This window comes from Elgaria multicarinata, chromosome 10 (genome assembly GCF_023053635.1).
Source record: "Elgaria multicarinata webbii isolate HBS135686 ecotype San Diego chromosome 10, rElgMul1.1.pri, whole genome shotgun sequence".
Classification (NCBI taxonomy): Eukaryota; Metazoa; Chordata; class Lepidosauria; order Squamata; family Anguidae; genus Elgaria; species Elgaria multicarinata.
The window spans coordinates 52,311,697-52,335,246 of record NC_086180.1 but is presented as its reverse complement, the minus strand read 5'-3'; the positions used below and the strand labels follow the sequence as shown (position 1 = coordinate 52,335,246).

The 23,550-nt window shown below is 38.4% G+C and overlaps 1 protein-coding gene across 1 annotated transcript in view; it reads left to right on the top strand.

The window, feature by feature from the left end:
• Positions 1–23,550, top strand: part of PDGFC (platelet derived growth factor C) — a 121,445-nt gene that overhangs the window by 74,002 nt on the left and 23,893 nt on the right. The window contains exon 3 of the mRNA XM_063135760.1: positions 10,018–10,198. Coding sequence (XP_062991830.1) covers positions 10,018–10,198 — 181 coding nt within the window. The remainder of the gene's footprint in view (positions 1–10,017; positions 10,199–23,550) is intronic.

The window sequence follows — 23,550 nt, the reverse complement described above, 5'->3', positions numbered from 1 at the left end:
TAATAAAAACATACTATGTATAGATTCTAAATATTGTAGTTATGCACATCTCAGACACTGTTTTCCTGTTACTGGAAGGTTAAATGTCCTACAGACAGCAATTTCACTTAGCTTTAGAAACAGCTTATTCTGCTGTTTAATTAGCAGAAATAGCAGGCCTGTCTATTCTTAGAAACAGTAGTTTCTTCACCCATTTCCCAGATTTTTTCTTTTCTCTTTCAATCTAATTTTTCAGTGCTGCTTATCAAATCACATGGATTGTGCTGCATTAATCTGTAGTTGTTGTCTTCTTAATATTGTATGTGGTACAATGACTAAAGTGATAAAAGGCTAAAATAACTTAGAAAGCAGTATTGATGATCTGTCATAGTGGCACATAGACATTTTAACTGAATAATGAATATTTAGTTGTTTTATTTTCTGCTGTCTTGTTTGCATTGGAAATCTTCTATGAATATCTTTATGAATACCTATAAATATCTTAGAAGATATACTTAAAATGTTTCTTTATGGAAAACAGTCAAGAACTGGTTTAGGCATTGCCATACTAAAAATTGTTTCAAACTGGAATATTAAATTTTATCCCAGATATTACAAAATATGTGTATTTTGCATCACATTAAATAATAATAATAATAATAATAATAATAATAATAATAATAATATATTTATTTATTACCCACCTCTCCCTCTGGATCGAGGTGGGGAACTACACTAAATAAAATATAATAAAATTAGTTCAAAGAGCATATAAAACCAATACAATATTAAAATAACAATCACAGCATCTTAAAATTCTTAGGTTTAAAATTCATCTGGGTAGGCCTGCCAGGAGAGACTCGTCTTTACGGCTGTCTTAAGCTCAGAGAGAGCATTAAGCTGATGAATCTCCTCTGGCAGGCCATTCCACAGTCTAAGGGAGGCAGAAGAAAAGGTCCTCTGGGTAACAGTTGCCAGCCTAGTTGTGGCTCACTGGAGTAAACCCTTCCCAGAGGACCTGAGTGTGCGGGGCGGATTGTATGGGAGAAGGCGATCCCGCAGGTAACCTGGAAACTAATTGGCAGCCAGTGAAGTGATTTTAAAACTGGTGTAATATGGTTACCCCTAGGTGTACTGGTGACCAACCTGGCTGCCATATTTTGAACTAGTTGAAATTTCCGGACTAGGCACCAAGGTAGCCCTATGTAGAGCGCGTTGCAAAAGTCAAGCCTCAAAGTTACCAGTGCATGCACTACCATCTTTAGGTCTTCCAACTCTAGGAAGGGGCGCAGCTGGCATATCACACTTTACTATCTGGGCTGTTGTTCATAGGTACATCTGATAACTGAGCTAATGCTCAGATACTTGTTTGTCCCTATGAAAGGTCCTGAGTTCAAATTTCCAGATAAGCCCACGCTCTGCAGAAAATATATCTACACACCATTTATGGGGGGTGGGGAATCCTACTCTGATAATACTGGAATTTTGGGTTACCCAATGAAATTGATTTACAGTTGATTTGGGATAGATGAATGCAACTTCTATGTCACCCAATGCATAATTGTCTTATGGAGGTCACTCTATACTTTTTAAAATGCTAAATATTATTGCTATAATTATTATTATGTACACATGTTCCTCTGCTAAAGACTACTACTATTGTACTGAATATTAACACTATCACAAAATAAGCTTACCTAATTATTCAATAAATTAGGTCAAGCTACACTTTCGTTAAATATTTAGCATGTGGCTCCTTTCTTGTTTTTCTTTACTCTAAAGTAAAGTAATCAGGATCACCAAGCTCAGGGAGATTTAATCCTTCCCGCTCCAGGTTCTAGTTCCCACTCAGCTATGGAAGCCGCCAAATATATTTATATAAACCTGCAGCTGAGGGTAACACTTGGTGTATCTGATGACGTGGACTCAGTCCACAAGAGCTTATGCCAGTAATGGGCAACTTGTGGCCTTCCAGATGTTGTTGGCCTACAATTCCCATTAGCCAATAGTGAAGGGTGAAGGATGTTGCAGGCCAAAAAATCTCAAGGGCCACAAGCTGCTCACCCCTGGCTTCTGCCACAATCGGTGTGCTACTCTTTAAGAGGCCACAAGACTTTGTTGTTTTTGTTGTAATGAACTAACACAACAGCCATGCCTCTGTTGTGGCTGCCTATTGTGTAGCTGGTTTTGTCCTTCATTGTTTATTTATGTATTTATTTACTCTCCACTTTTAAGTTGACATAGGCAACTTGCAATAAAAACACAGTTCAAAATCTTGTGTTTATAATAGTTGCCTTCTGAGGTTGTCAAAATACTAATTGTTGGCTTAGGCCGTTCCTACACCTGCCTTTTCCCCCGGGATCGTCCCGGGATCATCCCTGTGCATTCAAATGACACACAGGGGATCCTGGGAGCAGGCCAGTACAATCCCTCCATTTTCCTGGGATAATCCTTAGGTGTAGAAAAGGCCTTAGTTGATAGACCAATTGCAATTAAATATATGTTTGCTTCCATTGTTCTTTGCTCTTTCTTCATTCAGGGTATCTGATAGGCTGTTCCGTCTTTTCTCCCGTACTAAAAATAGGGTTGTGGCAGTTGGGGGGCAGTGAGGAGCCACCACAACTGTGTGTGCGCATGGAGATAGGAGGAAATGGATGGTAGATCGCTTTCTCCTCAGAGCAAATTGGTTGTCACTGTCAGTTGTTTCTAACATTCTGTTTCTATGGGAGGGATTTGCAGTCCTCATTAGGACAGTTTGTTTTGTTTTTTGTCTCCTTGTTGTGTGTATGGATTTTATTTATTGATTGATTTATTGCATTTCTATAAATGAAAGCTCTCTGGGCGGTTCATAAAAATTAAAGCTGTAAAGTACAATTTAAAGAATAAAACTTAAACCGCAATGTAAAAAATGTTTTGTGTTGGTTGTGAATGAAGTAATTTTTTCTGCAAACCTGACAAGTCTCCTCCCTATTCACTATCATAGTGGTTGGATGGGAGCAGTAACTTTACTATTATATTGCTCTACACAGATCTTTGTTTCTATGGCCTTAGCTAGACCTAAGGTTTATCCCAGGATTGTCCCAGGGTCATCCCTATTCATGTAAATGACACACAGGATATCCAGGGAGCAGGCAGGGACCACCCAGGGACGATCCCGGGATAAACCTTAGGTCTAGCTAAGGCCTATGACTCTTCCACGTGTGAAATTCTGAATCTATTTAACATTTCTATTTAGTTTTCCACTTCTATTTCTTGTCCCTGTTTGTGTTGGCTTTCCTCATAGTTTGAGATAGGGCGCTGAACAAGAATTTCATTTATGTTTGCAAATCATCCAAAAATATCATGTTAATCCTGAATGTGAGTGTGAGCAGTAGATTTGTTTTGAGAAAGGTTCACCAATTCATGGGGGGGGGGGGAAGCTTTAGTTAATGGATAGAAAGTGCCCACTTATGAAAAATATCCACAGAAATGTACATTTTCCAATTTTGAAATATGAACTTTTCCCATTCAGCTGAGTTGAAAAATAGATAGAAAATGGGAGTAAGGCAAAATGTGCTTGAAACTGCATTTCACATAATTTTGGGAAGCTCGAAAACTGATGGTTTTTCCATCCCTATGTTAAGATTTATTCTTCCTTTTAATATAGTATTGCATGCAAGTACCGAAGCACCACTACCACCACTAAATCCCAGGCCACACTGCCTTGTACTAGTCTGCTCCCCTGTACCTGTATGTCATAGTGCAGTTTGATTGGTGGGTCTGCCAGCGCACCTCATCCAGAAGGAATTATTTGCCTCGGGTGAGTGGCTAACTGGAAGGCTGCTTTAATAGAGGGGGAAATATTATCATGGTGTCATAATATGTATTGAGGGCAATTCTCTACTTGGCAGCTAGACAGAAATAACAAACAATACATGAACACTGCCTAGATATATTTTTTTAAAAAAAAAGCTATCTGAAATGTCAGACAGTTGCTTAAGGCTACAATCTTAAGTGTATTTACTGGGAAGTAAATTGCTTTGAGATCAGTGGGACTTAATTCTGAGTAAACATGTTTTAGGTCCAGAGTTAAAATTGAATAATCTAACAATTGTATGGCTTTGTGAGACTTATTACTAAATTAATGGATTTGAATGGTGCAAACCAAACTCCCTTAATATGAGCTGAGAATGCCATGAAACATTACATATAGAGATGACAAAATTAAGCAGAATTTTGTGTTCATATTTGGAGTTACATAATGTATTTACATACTTATGATTGGTTGATAATGAATCATATTCTGAAGGGCAGATTACTTGCATGAATGACTAAGTTATAACAGTTTCTGCTAAATTGGTTTGGGTTCAATTTTAATTTCATTTATGCAAAGACAGAGGAAACAAATTACATAAACTGAGTAAATTAGATATTAAAGCAAATTACCCAGACTTGAATTACATGAAAGTGAATTTAATTAAGGTAAATTTTATTAGTATAAATCTGATATGAAGTTCTGAGATTGTAGGTAATGAGCTATGGTATTTTTGAAAGGTTTTGAATATTCAATTTTTTAATTGAAGATTGAGACATATTATGTTTAAAACTTCACTGACCTCTATCAGACCTAAGGAAACTACATATTTTTGTCCACTATCTGACTATTCTAGCTGCCATATTTCATGTTACTAATAAGAAGGTCCATCCAGCCTGAACCATTAAATGGCATCATACCTTATGCAGAAAGTGACTAGAGCAATCTTATAGCTTTTCAGGCAGCATCTGAGAGCCATAGGATGGTGTGGATTCCTCCCTCTCTCTGATGCCATAGACACAGCTAAGACCTCAGGCGCAGGAACTCAAGTACCTCCCATTCCTTGCAGCCTGTGGAAAGCACCACAGAGTCTTCTCTTCCAGGGATGCAAAAGTGTCCTCCGAAGACATCAGGAAGGGTGAAAAGAAGTCATTCTGGTGTGCAGAAGAAAGGCCTGGATCTGCTTGATTCAAGAGCATCTCCATCACCATCCACTGCTGGTAAACCAGCTAGATGGGCTGAGAGGCCCATGACTCTTGCTGACAGGCCTTTGGATGGACACAGGGTTCTAAGATCATAGCCATCTATCTATCAAGGAGCAATCCCTAGATTAAGCTCTTAAGAAACAATGGTGGTGGAAGTTTTAGGGGAAAAATGATTTTTTTATTATCAGGAATAAGTTCATTTAAACAACAATAATAAAGGACCAGTAAAAGAGCAAAAGAAAACAGCTATGAAAGTAACTTAATGTCCCATGTTTAGTCATAATACTAAACCATAGTTTAATGTTGCACGAATGAGTCCTGAGCACATTCCCTTGAGCACATTTTTCCGGTTTAGCCATGAGATAGGGATGCTGGAGGATTCCTTCCGGGGGATGAAGTCCATAGAGCTTTTTGCTTCTCAGCCTCCTGGACTCTGACTTTAGTCTATGTGAGTTGGGCTGGCTTCTGAACTTCCACTTTATTTTTTCCCCTCTAAAAATGGCAAGACATGCAAATTGTAGCTGCCGTAATTAGTGTAATTTGCGCAAATTGCAACCATAAAGTGCTTCGTTATGTGCAAATTGCAGCTGCAGTTTGCGCGTACCTATGCACTTTACAGCCTCAGTCTGTGCAAATAATGCTAGTTTGGCTGTAATATGTCCAAGTTATGAAAATTGCAGCAGTAATTTGCATATCTTGCCATTTTTACAGGGGGAAAAATAAAGAGGAAATCTGCAAGTTCTGGCTAAGAGCCTGCGGCTCAAGCACCAAGAGGGCTGGAATTCCCCACATCAGACATCCCTACCATGAGGAGATTGGAAGCATCTACTTCTTGTTTCAGTTAACCTCAGGGTCATCTAGACCAGGCTTGTTGTAACAAATTGTGTGGTTAGTTTATAGTCTATCCAAACTATCCAAGATCAAACCTTGGTTTAATTACAGTTTAACTACAGTTCCCGGTTAGGATAAAATGGTAATTGTACTTAAATGGAAATGGAAGCAAAGTTTTTGATCTCCCCCTTGTGTCAGCGTTGGAGCAAGGTGTTTGGGAGCAAACTTATGCATATACTACTATGGTTTAGCTTTGACCCAAACTAAGTCAAAGGAGTTAAAAGAAAATTGGCCTACAGTTTTATTTTTTGTTAAGGCTTGGCCAAATAAGAGTCTTGATCTGGCTCTTAAAGCTCAACAGGGATGGTGTCAGGTGAACAGAGGGTCTTTCAGGTGCAGGGCACAATAATTGAAAAGGTATATATTGAGCCACCACTTGCCTATCTGCTAAAGGTGGGAGCACCCAGATCAGGATCTGAAATGATTATCTTAGGATACAGGCACCTTAATATAGGAGTAAGTGGCCTTTTCTTACATGTAAGTGGTATGTTGCTTATCCTGACTAGAGCTAGATGAGTCTTGCTCATCATGACCTGGAGATGGGTGATTCTGTTAATTACAGTTTTGCTCTGTTTCTCATTTTTCCAAACTTAAGATCACTGCAGTTGTTGGTGACATCACTAGTTAGGAAGTCATGCAGCTCAATAGTTGAGGACATGCTTTGCATGAAAAAGATTAGAAATTCAGTCCCTTGCTGTGAAGGACTCCTGACTGAAGCCCTGGAGAACCTACTGTCAGTCAATAAAAACAATACAGAACTAGATGGACCAATGGTCTCACTTGGTATAAAGCAACTTAATATGTTCCATATTCCTTTTTGTGATGTTGATCTATACACCTGTAGAACCCATTTCTTCTGGAGACTTGCCAAAGTTGAAGTCTGAGCATGTTTCTTGAGGTTTTCCAAGCCAACCTGCTTAGGACTAATTTTTGGTAGCTATTACAAGTAATTTTAATTGTGATATAATATGTAGGATTTTTGGAGGTTTTTTTTTAAAAAAATTGACAATTAAAAACATTATTTCCCCCTCTTGCAAAAATTCAAATGTTAGTGGATCTCTGGGGTGAGAAAATGACAGATTTGGAAGTCAGCCACTGGGACCTCCAGTCTACATGCATTCATTGTTCTAATTTGATATAGTTGGGATATTCAGGAAGGACCTTGACTGAGCAGACCTAGTCTCCATCTTGAAACATTATGAAGTCAAAACCAGAATAGGCATTTTGTCTGCAAAAACAGACTTGTTTCTAAAGTATGAAAGAAAATAAATCTTCTGTAGGTCCCCAAGGATGTCTGAGAAGTAGTCATTATAAGACACTTAGTTATGTACGTATAGTATCATGTTGCTATGAGAAACATGCATTTGATTGGCTAATAAAACAGGTTTAGTAAATCCTTTAAATACTGATTTGGACAGTGCAATACAATACCAGTGGGTGTATTACAGGGATTACGAAGTCTCTGAAATGATCACCTGGGGACATGTGTGGTTCTGGTTGTCAGTGATAGTTCATTTCATTTCATGTGTCAGGTGTTATGTCATATCACTTTTCCATTTCGCTGGATTTTTATAGATGGTGTGTGTGTTTGATCTCTACATGCTACTTTGAGAAGAGAACTATAATAAAGAATTATAATATATGTACTAAATAGATGCTAAGAGTGTTTTATTTGTAAACGTTGAACACTAATAACTTGTTGAACAGAAATTGTGATGCAAGAGAGCCAAGTAATAATCATAAATGGGCCATATTATTTATAATTCTTAATTTTGGTTTTGCTTGTCAATATATTCTGCTCTTACCTGAAGGAGCCCATACACCCCTCAATCCCCAGAACAAGTTATGCAGGGGTGATGGCAAGAAAGCCATGGATTTGGACACGTATTTCTGAACTTGGACTCCCATTTCATGAACTTAGATTCCCATTTACAGAAGGAAAGTTAGGATCCAAGCCTTTGTGTGTTCAGTCTGTAAAGAGAAAAAGTTTGTTATCAAGCTAATGTGTCTGGAGACACAGTTAAACCTGCATTTATTTGGAAATATATGAGAAATAAACTTTGCAGTTATCCCCTGCCTCCTATAGTTCCTAGGAGGACTGCTAGTTAGTAGCAAACTTCTAAATAATTGATTAAATCCAAAGTTATAATAAATAAAATTGACTTTAACTTTTACTAACTAGTGGTACTTCCTAGAACAATTGGAAGCCACTCTTGTACCTACTTTACATTACATCCTTTTCAAAATGCAGTTAGAATGTAAGCCTATGCGGCAGGGTCTTGCTATTTACTGTTTTACTCTGTACAGCACCATGTACATTGATGGTGCTATATAAATAATAATAATAATAATAATAATAATAATAATAATAATAAGAGAAGGAAAATTCTGTGCAAATTGCAGGGGATGACACACAACTAATTGTATCTGCTGCTGCTCTTCACATCATGCTAATTGCAGTGGGATATCACATTGATTAGTACATGAATCTCCCTTACATTGAATCAGCTCCTTGGCCCATCTAGTGCAGTTCTGTCTCCTCTGATTCAGGTTTAGGTCTTTCCAGCCCAGCTACTGGAGGCTCTTTTTCAAGTCAAGATAAGGGGAATGGAACCTCACACCTCACACTACATGCAAAGCATGTGGCCTGCCACTGAAATATGTTCCCTCTCATGCTATAGACCGGAGTGTCTTCATTCTAACTAATATTCCTAGCCACATCTCAGTAACAGTTCTGCTTGCCCAGAGTGCTATACCGTCTCCTGAGAAGACAGAAAACAGCAGAAACTGTATACTCAATTCAACAGTATTTCTAGGATAGCCAAGGTCTCCGTTATCCTGGGGAAAGGCTCTGCCCATCCTTGGTTTTCCTGGGATTCCCTGTGCAAGAAATGGTCACGCAGGGTCCTGAGCTGATCCCAGGATAACTGCATGGTTTAGACATGGCCTAGATGACAAGTATAGCCTGTTGAAAACAACAGCAACACTGAAACCTCAACACAGCTAACAAAATACAAAGATTAAAAGAACCAGCAACAAATCAGTCAAAAGAACAGAAGTTAAAAACAGCATAAACACAGATAAGAAAAACCAGCAGGAATTAATAACAAAAGATAAGTATCCATAACAGCCAGCTGTAACAAAAACAGGACTAAACTAAATGCTCATTTTTAATCCAATAGAGACAAGGTTTAGTCTAAAACTGTGTAGGGTCTGAGCCTGGCAAGCCATCCTGTCGAGGGAACTCCACACTATTGGCACCATAACTGAAAACACATTCAAAAGAGGTAGACAGAGCAAGACCTGTAACTTTGAACAGAGTACATGAAATAAGGGAGAAATTAACATTTTAATGGGAATTTTCCTAATATGCACTTCCAGTCAAAAATGTACCTATACAATTGAAAATAATGTACACAAAGGCATTTTATTAGGCAAAATTGCATACACAAATGTGTATGATAGGAGAAATGTTCACAGAAGTGTGTACTCCCCCCCATGAACTCTTTATATATAGCAAACTGATACAGAAATGGGACAGAACAATTTAAGATTGAAAAAATGAGAGACTGAGAGAAAATGGAATTGAAAGATTCATCAATCCTTAATTGGGGAAGGACAGTCTCTTAGGTACCCATGTGTTGAATGGAATCCAGAAATAAACATAACCAATGTAGATCAAATAAAAATGGGACCAGTGTGCTCTGAATGACTAACTCCAGACAACAATTTTGGCTGTGTTGTTCTGTACCAACCAACAACTGGATAAGGTTAAGTTTTCCAGATGCCTTTCAAGGACAGACCCACATAGACAGCATTATAGTAACCAAACCTGGAGATAACTAGAGCATGAATGACCATGGCAAGATCCAGCGATTGTAGGAAAGAATGTAGCTGATGTAGAAGCTGAAACTGACAAAATGCATTCTCTGTCTTGCCATCCTAGCCTCTAAAAGCAGAGATAAATTAAAGAGCACCCCTGACATAATCTTTCAGGGTGGGTAATAACCTTGTCCAAAAAGGTTGTGCCAACAAAAAGTTTGAAGTGAAATTATTGGTGTTTGTTTATATGACTATTTCTATACTGTACAGAGATTATATGTAAAGTATAACTGAGTAAATGCTGTCTCTTTTTCTTGTTTATTGTAGGTATGACTTTATAGAAATTGAAGAGCCTAGTGATGGCACTATTTTAGGGCGATGGTGTGGTTCAACTTCTGTTCCAGGCAAACAGATTTCCAAAGGAAACCAAATCAGGATAAGATTTGTTTCTGATGAATATTTTCCTTCTGAACCTGGCTTCTGTATCCATTATACTCTTTTCACACCAGTAAGTACTATCATATTTATACCTCCTGAATTTTTAAAGATGTATTGATGAAGGAATAAAGATAACTGTAAAAAATACTCATAAGTAAAGATAACTGTAATAAATGTTCTCATCCTGTCTAACTTGTTTAGAGTTTTAAACCAGAGCCCTTAAGCAATCTTCCCATCCATAGCACTGGAACATGTGTGCTTATTGTGCATTTAAACGAGATTTCCCCATCCGCAGAAGTACCACCAGCCTGTTTCAGTTTACCTAGTTTCCTCCTTGTAAGAGGGAAAGTATCTTTGGGCAGGGGGAGATTTTCCCATCTATTTTTCTTTACTTCTGATTGCAACCACCAGAGGCTGTTTTTGTTTGGAAAAGAAGTTTGAAGGAAGTTATGTGTCGTTTAGCACCCAGAGAAGCAGTTTTGTGCCTGTATCATAATTAACCAAATGTCTTCCTGGAAAGTAGATGGTTTTGTGAAAAGTCATGGCTCAGTCATCCTTGTGATTCAATGATATGCTATACTTCTGCTTTGCTAATACAGTGTAACTGTGAAGACATACATTTTCAAGTTTTGTACATTTTCAAGTTTTGTTTGCAGTATTCTTTAAAATGTAGTTCCTTATACACTAAAGAGAATGAATTGTTAGCTCTGACACTGCAGGTAGTAGTATGTGTGTGTTTGAGGTGGGTTGGTTTTCTGTTTGCTCTGAAGGCAAAGACATAAAAGTGCTTAGAATGATTAACCAATTGAAAATACTTCTTTTACCAAGAATAGTAGTGATCAGTTCAACAAAGATTGAGTTGGTTTGAATTAGTGTAATCTGTACTGTTAATTTCATGATATCATCATATGATGCCAATAAAGCTTTATATAAATAGCTTCAGAACTAGTCCTACTCAATCACAATAATTGGAATTGATACCGCAAATTTTAAAATACCCCTGTGTCATTCAAGGGATGATCTGTTGAGAAACGTGGACTGAATATCTATAGAACAGGGGAACATATGGCCTTCCATTTGTTGTTCAACACATGGCTGATGGTCAGAGATTATGGGACATGTAGTCCAACATCTGGAGAGCCACAGATTCCCCACTCCTGCTATAAAACTTGGTTTCTCAAATTGGGAGGATCACCTGCACCTCAGGTGGTTGTCAGAGGAGGCGTACCATCTACCCTAGAAACCTTGCTGCCACTGTACCCCAGCCTTTAATTGTATATGTCTGTGGATGGACATATGTTGCTCAGAAATTAGGTACTCTGTACATGCTAAAAGACCCTTTCGTGATCATTGCATCATTAAAACTGGTTAATTTTTAGTTTATAATAACCTGGAATTCCTAAATTCTATTTATTTATTCAGTTTATATCCCACCTATATACAACTTTGCATATTGACTGGAGGTAAGTTTTAAAGGAAGACCTCCAGTGAAAAGAGTTTAAAAACCATTGTTATAGAAGTAATTCTTTTCTCTTTTCTTTTCTCTTCTTTTCTTTAAGAAAAAGCTATCCAAATCATATTTTTATGAATTGGCCATAAATAGAGATACATCCCTCTCTGCTCTCACATTCTGCCAGATGAAAGGACTGGATGGATTAGCAAAGAAAGATTGTTTGAAGAGAAATGAAGTAAAAATGAAATAAAACAGTGCAAGCTTGTGTTTGTTATTGGAGGCCACACACAGTGAGAAGAACATCTTAGAGCTCTTTCACAAGCACTTTTGTTTAATTCTACTGCAATTTATTTAATTTTAGTAAACTTTTTAAAGAAACAACTTTTATGTTGATTAAGCATCTGAAGGATATTGGTAAATCAGCCTAGACTTAGCCCAGACGAGAGGAAAATGAGCAAAGCTGAAATCACTAAGTGTAGTTTAAAAAAAAGGCCTCTATGCAAGTGCTACACGTTGTATATTCCCAGATATTGAGTATATCTAATGAACTTACATACATTAATATTTTGAAGAAATTAAACATTGAAATATCTGATTTTCTATGTATATAGACCTCAGGTTCCTAGCCTTTCATCAGTTTGTTAATCCTGGAAATAACATGCTTAAAATAAAGCTCTTGGAAAACATTGTTTTGAATTCCATGAAGTATATTGACATTCTCATCTATTGCATCCATGCAATCATTCTAAGTCTTGGGCTATATAATAGAATTTTTGTACTTAAGTTCTTTTGGATATGCAAGAAGGGAAGTGACTTGCCAAAAAAATATGTTAAGAAAGTCTACCCCAAATCTCTTCGATACTGATATGATTTACATAGCAACCGTATGCTATGTAAACAAACCTGATAAAAGATTCCAATTTGGGTCTGGGTAATATTCCTTCTAGTGACTTGTTTAGTTTAAATTATGTCAGTTACAAGCTTGGCATAGAACACCCAGTGTAGTAAAGTCTATTGTTACTTGGGGGGGAATGGGTGAATGGGACACTTGATGCCTGAGGTGCCATTAAGAAATGCATGACTGATTGCCAAAGGAGTTATTAATTATTCAGGGCACTGAGAACAAAGCCGCTCCAGTTGAAGCTGAAGTTGGGGGTGACTATATCCCCCCCAGTCTATCTTGGCACCTGGTAGTATGTCATTTGTCATTCAAGATCATGCCAAAATGTCTTTACAAGAAACTCACTTTACCCTCTTGCGTGGAAACTGAGATGGAAGGTGGAAATCCAAGAAGCTTCTGAATGACCACCCTAATTCGAAATGTGTTTTGTCAGATGTTTTAAGCTTTGTACATGTACCAAGCATTCATTCTGAGAGATTGTAATTTTGTGGTAGGTAGTTATTATTGGCTTAAGAACCATTTCTCAACCTGAGGCAACTGGAGCTGAAGTTTAGATACTCAGTTTAGACACTCAGGATAAAACTAATTATTCGCTCCTTATTACTTGCACAACCAAACAGTAGTATAACATCAGCCACTTGACTTACCATGCCTTTTCAAACATTTTAAGAATATATTCGCATTAAAAAAACCTAGTATCACATAATTCTTGATGTGATTCCTTGAATTTTGATAAATTTGTGTTTTGTCCACATTGTTCTTTGTGGGTGACCTGTGTCAGCTGTAGTGTGTCAAAATAACATTGTGAATTTGGGTGACTTGCACATTTCTGATCAATTGTGTGTGCTAGGGGATGGGGGAATGGATTTTAATCCTGTATTTCATGGAATTATAATATTGTCAATGCTCTGATTAGTATTCTCATCCAAAAATCAGTGAGAGTGCAATTCTATACATGTTTAGACAGAAAAAAGTCCTACAACTCCCAGATTACACTCTAAATGAAGCTAACCTTCTGTGGAATATGTAGCATTATGGTATATAGTCAAAGCATATATATTTTCTCATCCTTCTTTAAATTTGACCAGATCTGTCAATTTGATTTTATATACAAATTTAAGCCAGATCTTTTTGGCCAATTTATTATAGATCCCCTTTAGTAGATTTCCATTTACGAGCTATTTGGATTACCCCCCTCCCACTCACACACACATACTGCTATTAGGCCCAGGGTAGGGAGACTCCTATTGGTGCCAGTGGGAGCTTCCTCCTGGAGCTAATAGCAGGCATGCAAGTGATAATTTTCATTGGTATTATGGCAGAGGAGGAAAGGGATAAATATCACCTCCACATTCGCTGTGATACCAATGACCATAGGACCATCCCCACACTTGCTTCAAAGGAAGGCATTTAGTTGTACATTGGCCCTCAGTGAGAATATAGCAGGCATTAAAATTCAAAATATTAAATATTAGTTAAAATGAACAAAGTAACAATTGGTGTGAACACAAAAGTCTTTTCTATAATTTGGTAGGTTTGTCTATGAAATATAAGAATGCATTGAAATGAAATAGATTAATATTTCAAAATATCATTTTACGTGTGTGTGTGGTGGTGGGGGAGTTGAGAGAGAGAGAGAGAGAGAGAGAGAGAGAGAGAGAGAGAGAGAGACTTTAAATTCCAAGGCGATTAGACTTTAAACTCCAAAGAGATCTATCAGTCAAGAATATCTCCTATAGAATTCAAGAATTTCCCCAAATTCCATATGAAATAATTCCATACGAAACATCTATGAATTATTTAAATAGTTTGATATACATTATTGATTTTAAAATGTAGTACTTTGCTATCAAGAGATTTGTTTTCATTTTTCAGATGGAAAAAACAATTTCTATTACCTAGTATTGCCTAGTATTTCTCAGTTAATATATTAGCCATTTAAATCTTTATTCCATTAATATGACTGTTAATATATCTGGAAGCCAGATTCCAGCTGGACATCAGGAAAAACTTCCTGACTGTTAGAGCAGTACGACAATGGAATCAGTTACCTAGGGAGGTTGTGAGCTCTCCCACACTAGAGGCGAGGTAGCTGGACAACTATCTGTCAGGGATGCTTTAGGGTGGATTCCTGCATTGAGCAGGGGGTTGGACTCAATGGCCTTGTAGGCCCCTTCCAACTCTGCTATTCTATGATTCTATGATTCTGTGACTGGGCTGTTTTACAACCATTTGCAATGTATGGGACTAAAATAGAGTGGGAGGATAGTATTTGCCCAAAGCTCCCTGTTGCATCCAGGACTCTAATTGTCTCTATACCTGACTCTTCTGGGCTAGTAATTATTATACTAGGGTGAACAAGTTATTTGTTTGTATCTGGAGAATTCACTCCTTTTTTCTTTTGTTTACAAGCTCAGGGACTGAATGTTGCTGCCTTTCATAGTTGATGAGAGGAGGCAGCCAAGATACCATTGTGCTGTTATATGCACAGCACAAGGGAATTAGGATGCCTTTTCCAAGCAGTAAGGACAAGGAGTACTGGCAGAGGGTGAGAGGTTGAAGTGAAAAATTATCTGTGTTGTTTTTCTCGACAATTTTTTTTAAAAAATAACTGAAGGCAGCTGTAAAGCTACATTATGGGGAAGGAACTCATATCATGTACCTTACATGTAGTAGCTATGTTGTTTCTGTTTTTTATTATGATGATTATGCTGTCAATGAACTTGCTGTTTTAGAAAATAACACAGGCAAAAGGACAAAGTGATCCCAGCCCCAAGAACATACAGTTGTTTCTGATAGTTGGGGCACTGGAAGGGAAGCCAGGTAACAAGACATAAAGCAACAAGTTTAACTGCCCACCCTTAAATTTTGTTTCAGTTGAGGATGAGAGCTAAGAGATAACAATATAGGCCTTACAGGAAAAGGAAGGTCTTGTGGACAACTTTGAGAGGACAATGAGGAAAGGAGCATTGCATAGGTTAAATGTTCATTGGAATTTTGCTGTGCATTGATTAGGTCTGCAGTCCTATGCACACTTACCTAGGACTAAGTCTCATTGAATGCATAGGGATTTACTTATGATTAGACATGCAGAGGATTGTACTCAGTGAACTATATCTACTACTGCTTCTGTGCCTCTGTTAGTTCTGTTGCACCAGTGGCATTTGCACAACAGGAGCTAGCAAATCCTCAAATGAACCCGGGTGCTGCCCTGTGGAATTCGTCTTTTGGTGTCAGCCCTTGAAACAGGGAAAATAGTCATGCTGGCCTTGTCCAGGAGCCTCTCAAACCTGGTGCTTAGCCTATACTAGGCTGTTTATAATGCCTCTAGGTTTATAATGCCTGAAAGGAAGAGGTGAGCCAATGTAGCCCTCAATTCCATGATGCCCTCCTCAGCCTAATTTCAAAAGCCCTCGGCATGTGACCTGTTCAGGCCTTTTGCAGTTGTGATGTGTCCCTTCCTCTAAGCCTGCTGGGTGGGAATAAAAGAGGAAAAAGAATAAAAGAGGGAGAAAGAAAAAGGACAGCCCCCCTTTAAGCTCTGGCCCTGGTCGCTGCTGCTTTGGCCCCACCCACCATCAACATGCAGACGCTGATAGATTACTTGGAAGGAAATGTGGCCCTCAGTGGAAAAAAGGCTGCACACTCTTGCTCTAAGACACTGTATAGCATGTATATCATAACATACTTGGTATATGTATTTGCACTGATATATTTGCAGTGGTATTTATCCATTTGACACTGTTATGGGGGATATATATAGAAAAATGCAATTTCCTGACTACTGAGATTGAGAAGAACTTAAGCTTCATACTGTTTAGAAATCAGCTTCAGGAAACACTGTGATAGCTCAACTTCTTCAGAATGTGTGAATGCCTTTGTGTATCCCAACAGTACCATACAGGGCCAAGGCATGATTTTTGGGAGGTTCAAGACCAACACCAGCTGCCGTGGGTAGGGATGTACAAATATCTTTCTCTGTTATAAAGTTTTCAATTTTTGAAGGGCGAGTTTGCTTCATCCCATTCCTGTATCACTTTGCATATGTTTTTAAAGTCTTCATGAAAAATTGTATACATTTTTGTACACATGAAAGTTCATGTGCATTTTTGTATGCAGGAAAATTGGCATATATTTCTACAGGCAGAAAATGCTTGGCAGCATTTTTGTACATAGGAAAATACACAATTAAACCTGTATATATTGTTGTACACATATTTTATTTTTTATATATTTATTGGAGAACTGGTTTGCAAAATTTGGAAGAGTAAATTGAAGGATTATCTTTTTCTAGTTTGCACTTTTGTTTCCAAAGGGTGAATTGGGGAATCTTGTATTAAAATATAAACCAAAATAAATATCCTGTGATAGTGTTTTCCATCATTCATTTCTGTGAATGATTTCTATCATCACAGTAGGTCATATGACCAGTGGCATTCAAATGTAACAAATAGTGGCCTCAAACCATTTTCATTGCGCCTCTACCCAAATACATGAAACTCCTATTCTGAAATGATACTTGAAGTCAAGCAAATACATCAACTTGGTGCTTAACTTTGTTAGAATTACACATAAAGTAATAACCATAGAGTACTTAGCAATTAATTCATATTCATGTATGGGAAACTTACTGAACCACTAACTACAATTTATCTTGAAGATGTCCTGTCATAAATAACATTTCAGCAGGTTTTCTTGGTTTACTTTCATCAAGGAATTCCAGACACCCAGAAAAGTTCTAGCTTAAAGAATCAGCAATCCAAGGTGACAAAAATTAAATTAATTTTTAATTTTTGTGAACCGCCCAGAGAGCTCCGGCTATTGGGCGGTATAGAAATGTAATAAATAAATAAATAAATAAATAAATAAATAAATAAATAAATAAACAGACATCCAGGGCCAGCCTGAATGCCGTAGCATGAGCCTAGTTGTGGTTTTTGAAATAGTCTTTGTGTTGAGCAATTACATTTTTTTGTATTACTAGGAAGTTCCTATTCACTTGTTGGAAGAGATGCTATTCATGTCAAAGCAGCTCTTGCCTATAACAAATCCTGCAAATAGTAATTAATTAACTATTGAGACAAATAAGATTTACTTTTCAATATGGAAAGATAGTAAGATGAGAACAGAAATGAAAATAAGATATTTATTATAAATAAATTAATAATTTGTCATATTGTCTCTGAGGAACTTTCAGGGAAGAGCAGATATATAGTGGAAATGAAATAAAATACAGTTCAGTAGATGAGAGATCAAATACTGCAGCTGTATCTGAACATATCAGCCTAAAAGGGCTAAAAGCACATTTGGAAATGGGAAATTCTTGGCATAATAATAACACCGTAGAATGGCTCCAGGGCAAACGTCTGGCTACGGGAAGATTAATGCATAGATATTGTTAGGGCTGGTAAAAGAAACTCTTTTGTTTCTCCAGAGAGGTTGTGGAAATGTTTAGATTTGCACCTGCTATAGCTCTGCAGTATGTGAGCTGTATTAGTGTACAGAAGGATTATGATTTGATCTGTCATTTGTTCCCCATTCACAAATGCGCAAAATACCTGTGATAACTATACAAAAGGTATGGTCAAGAGAGCTCAGGCATTTACTTAGTAAAAACCAACACCTTGAAATAGTCCAGGCGTTTGCAACATCTTTCTACTTCTCCTGTCATTTCCCCCTAAATAAACAAGCAGATTTGGGACAGGAAAGGCATGTCAGTGTCTCTGATGGTAGTGTACTGTTTTCAGATTCTTCTTCATGGTCTCTGTGCATCGCACATATGGGCTCTGTGCTTGTGAGGAGACCTAGTTCAGGAAACTTCTACAGCTAATCGTATTGTTGTTGTTTTAGGTGGGAACCCCTCCCCCACGTCCAATAACGCATGCCCCAACAGTCCCCTGAAGAATATAAATTTCTAGTTTGGTGTGGCATACTGTATCCTTATTTGGTCTAATTGACATTACTGGCAATCTCTTCAGGTTTGACCAAGTCTTATGTTTTTGTCATTGAAGTTACTTTTCTTTCATATGTGTGTAAATTATATAAAAATGTGCTCTCTGTATCTTGAGTACAGCTTTCAGGTGGCAGGATTGGCTGGCCTTATGCCACCCTGGCAATGACTTTGGAAGCCAATGGGAACCCTTCTGGCCTTTACGGAAGAACTATCTTGCTCCCTGGTCTTGTTGCTACAGTAGTCCCACAGCACACACACCCAGTGTGACTCCTGCAGGGGAACCAACAGTGCACTGAAATGGTCAAAATTAACTTTACAAATAAGCTAAATTTGTCTCTCCGCAGCTACGGAGTTCCGCAGCTACAGAGTGCAAAATTAGCTTGCAAGAGTCTGCATGTGGGCAGAGAGTTGTGAAGAATGGTTTAATGATCCTTCAAGTCCAAGGATTCTATACTATACTAAACCTTTCAACAAACTAATTAATGGTTCAGCCCCATGCAGCTACGCACTATCTACAGAAATGGTTCATATCTGTCCTTTTTGCACAGCACTCACTGGCATGAAGCAGAAGCTATATTGCCAGGTAGCACCCTACATCTCCACAGCTTCTACATCCTACCATCCTCCAGAGTGCCAAATGTGCAAAGGAACGCTAGATAGACACAGCTTCAGCACATGGTGCTCCTGTGAAATCACTGCCCCTAGCAGTGCCTCTAGCTCATTCCAAAATTAAAAAGAGATTTACTACCATTACACCATGCAAATGAGTGCAACAGCACCCTCCCACCCATGTTCCCTAGCAACTGGTGTACATAGGCTTACTGCAGCTAGCATCCAGACCTAAAATAGCTTTTGTCCACAGTAAAACTCCTTTGTTTGCCAGATTTGGTTCTTTGTATCTGACTGTTGAAACATAGTATAATTCTTCCTCCCCTGCTTTATTATGAATTCTCTCATAATTTTGATACACATAATGTTGATACATTCGAGATGCCACTGAACATGGCCTCCCCTGGCAAGTGATCTCTGCCTTAGCTGTAATCCATATACTTACTTACTTACTGCAATGAATGTACACTCCACAAATGATGGGGCCAGTCACGGATCACAGGGTAGAAAGTAGTTCTGTGCCGAATCCCCACCTGCACTTTCACAAGCTCTTCATTTCCTTGCAAAAGAGACAGTTGTTTTTCTGCCTCTTTTGTTGGGATGTTGAGAATTTTGGAGAAATTTCTCTGGGTGCAGGGCTTCATGGCTTACCATACTTTAAGGAGGTGGCTGAGGGTTGGTTTTTTTTTACCATTTCCCCCCTGCCCCATTCTGCCCTGGCAGCTTCTCTGGCTTTTTGAGCTTGTTGGAAACCCTCTAGAGATTTAGCCAGGATTCTCTCCCTTGGGGCTTTCAGTGCTGCTGCCTTCTCAATGCCTGAAAGCTGAGAGAGGAGTTGTTGTTGTTGTTCTTGTTAAAACCCCAAGGGAAGAAGTCCTGGCTAAGTCCTCCAGCGGGTTTTCCAAGAGGTTCAAGCAGCCAGAGAGGCTGCAAGGACAGAATGGAAGGAAATGGTAAAAGAAAAAGCACACATGAACCCCCCAGCCACCTCTTTACATTACAGTAACCACTGAAGTCCTGTACCCAGAAAAAAATATCAGAAATTCTCATCCCTTTCCACAATTTTTGGGTGCAGTTGTGAGAAATTCCCCCCCCTCCACCCAATGTTTGAAAATAAGTAGGTTGAAAAATTTGGCACAGTGCTAGCAAAGTCTGGTCGCTGGAACAGAGAATACCCAGTCCCATGTATTCACCAACCATACCCATCAAGTAAAAAAAACACCAGCAGTGGGACATGGAGCAGGGCCTCCACTAAGACCAAGGTAAGTGGGCAGAATCATGGGGAGAGGAGGCTTTTGCCTGTACCCTTGCCTGTACCCTTGTATGAAGCCATTTAGGGATATAAAGATAATAAAATAATATGTTAGGCATAGAAACAAGCCAGGAGCCAATCAAGAGAGAAGCCACTAGATCTAAAATAACTCATTACTGGAAATTGCATGAGCTGAAGGTTCCAAAAACTTTTCAAAGACCTCACATGGAGTACACTGCAAATTTCAACTTGGATGTGACTAAGCAGGAGCAGGCAACTTGGGCCACAGCTAGACCTAAGGTTTATCCTGGGATCATCCAGGGTTAGCCCCTGCCTGAGCACTGGATCCCCTGTGTGTCACCTAGATGAACAGGTTTGACCCCTGGACGATCCAGGGATCAACCTTAGGTCTCGTTATGGCCAAAGTGTACTCCAGATGCTTTGGACTGCTATTCCCCACAAGCCCTAACCATCAAAGCCAATGATCAAGGATTCTAGGAGTTGTCATTCAAAACATCTGGAGAGGACCATGTTGCCTGCTCCTGGACTAGGGCATATGTGACACTGACCAGACTTCCTACTTCCAACAAAAGGTGCAGCTGGTGTAGGAGTCTAAACTGTGCTAAAGCACCTTCACAACTGCCACCTGAACACCCAGAATCAATGTTAAGTCAGAAGGAGTAATAGAATGCTCTGTGGTAGAGCACATGCTCTGCATGCAGAAGGTTCCAGGTTCTCAATCACTGACATCTCCAGGTAGGGCTAGGAAAGAATCCTGCTTGAAACCTCCAGAGAACTGCTGCCAGTCAGTATCAGGCTAAAAGGAACAAAGGTTTGACTCATATAAGGAAGCTTCCTTATTTCCTAACAGCATTTCCCAAGCTGTGAACTTGCATTTTCAAGGAAAGTGAAACTTTGTCCAAAACAAGTTGTGCTCCTCATTCCAGATCTGTTTTCCTACATGATTAATTTAATTCTTATTTTAAAAGTTTTCAAGACACTTTGAGCACTGTTCAAGAAAAAATCAAGGTACAAATATCTATTTTATTTCATATATTCTTGTAACACCTTCAATAAAAAAAATCTCTGGGTCATTTACATAAAAGGGAACTACAAAACTACTTTAAATAAATAAAATGTGTTCAGATAACTAGAACCTTTGGTCAACAAGGTCAGATACTGGGATTGATGGAGGAAGGAAGATAGCTTGAGATATCCACTAAAGGGGAACATTTTATGAGAACTCATTCTTTTGTGTGATTTTGCACATTACAGAACATGTAATGACATGAATGAAGGGAAATGGCATTAGTACAATGCCTCCAGCTTTCTTGAGAGTGCAGGCTTAAAGGTCATTAGGAATGAATTTGTGGCTATATTGACAATATAAATAGTTAGGTGGTTGCAAAAACGTTTGAACTTGGAAGTTTAGACACAAGGGTAACGAGAACTTCAGTAGAAGTGTTAATTTTGGTAAGCAGTTGAAGTTTCCTAATTTTAGCCTAATCTATGCACTATACATATAACAATATAAAGCATGCACAGGTATAGCACACACTATCTGAGCAACATATGCAAAGTCACAGCATTTCAAAATTGCATGACTAGGGCAGACAAAACAAATACATGACACACACCATTGCTGCAATTTTCTGTCACTGTGTGGTCCACAAAAAATGACATCTGCCCCTTCTCTTCGTGTCAGCAATGGCAGGCCCTGCTAGTTCCAAGGCTGACTCTTTTAATGTCCCAGACAAGCTGCTTATGCCCATAGACTCAATGCAGGTTTGATCAGCTTATTGACCTAGGTCTAAGCGGAAAAGACATATTTTGGGAAGTTCCCACCGCCATGGGTTCAGCAGCTTCCAAACAAAATAGGCATTTAAACAGGCAGTGTTCACTATATCGGATGCGGGTCAGAGATGACACACAATATTGGCCACTGTTTTGTTTTATATTTACTATAAGTAACTCAAAGACCTTTCTGTTGTGGGCAACATACAGCTGTTGGTAATAAATAAATAATAAATAAGTAAATGCAATTGAAAGTGATGTGGAGACCATTTGATCACATATGTCTATGCCACTCCTGAAAAACAGTCATTCGGTATTCTATTCTATTATTGAAAGCTAATATGCAGTCCTTAAGCAATACGTTGAGGAATGCTGTTGCTAATTTACAGAGCTTTACATTGTTCATGTTGGGCATTTTGCCCCATCATACAGAAGACACACATAGATTGTCTATATGACGAATAATGAATTTCAAAAGTCATATGATACTTTACTAGGCTAATAGTATGAATTACCTCTTCAGTGAGTAACTCTGTACAGGTTGAAAAATTCTGCTTTTTACCTTGGAAATTTAATTTCAACCAACTATATACATGAACTTTAGAAAATAGAGTAACTTTTGTACAATGCAGTTCCAGTCCCCTATTTTCAAAATGGTGATAATATCAATTTCTTTCTTTAAAAAATAGCTACAAATAGTATAAACAGAAGGATCTTACAGGGACGCTCCTAGGCTAGATCCCATGTTCTACTGTAAATAAGCCTTTTACTAAGCCTAAGGACATGTAACTAAAATTACACATTCTTGCCCTGTTTACCCCTGTCTTCCTTTCTTTCTCCTTCCTCTGTTGTTTCCTCTGTGTCAAATTCTAGATCAGGAATGTTGAACCTCTTTCTGCCCAAGGTACGAATGCCCAGGAGGCTCTGTGGGTGGTGGGTAGGGCTGAAGGCAAAAAGTGGTGGGGCCAAAAATACCATTGTATTTTAGCGTAAAACTCTTACTGCCAGTAGCTAGGCCTTAGGAGAAACATTTCAATCTTCGGAGAGGTGTTTCCTGGCACAAAAGCTAGGGACCACAAAAATGAGTATTTGTTAAGAAAAAGGGAACAAGGCAGGAAAAGGGTATGTGGCTATCTGAGGAACCCTAGAGGGGTTGGTTTGAAGCTCCTCGGTCAGGAGTCTATCCTCTTGTGCTTTATAAACCACCATACACATTGATATGCTATAGAAATGAAATAAATAATTAGTAGATGGACTGTTAATTTGGCTTCACTATAAGGGAGTTTCAAATTTTCAGAACACACGAGCTGTACAGATGAGTAAAAGAAAAATGGCCTGACTCACACTGCTATAAGCTTGGCTTGCTTTTCTTTTGGTTCAAAATGTGTATGTAAAGGTTGAATATTAATCTCCTAAATTGATTCGTCATGGATCTCATCACAGACAATACAGCCCCTTGT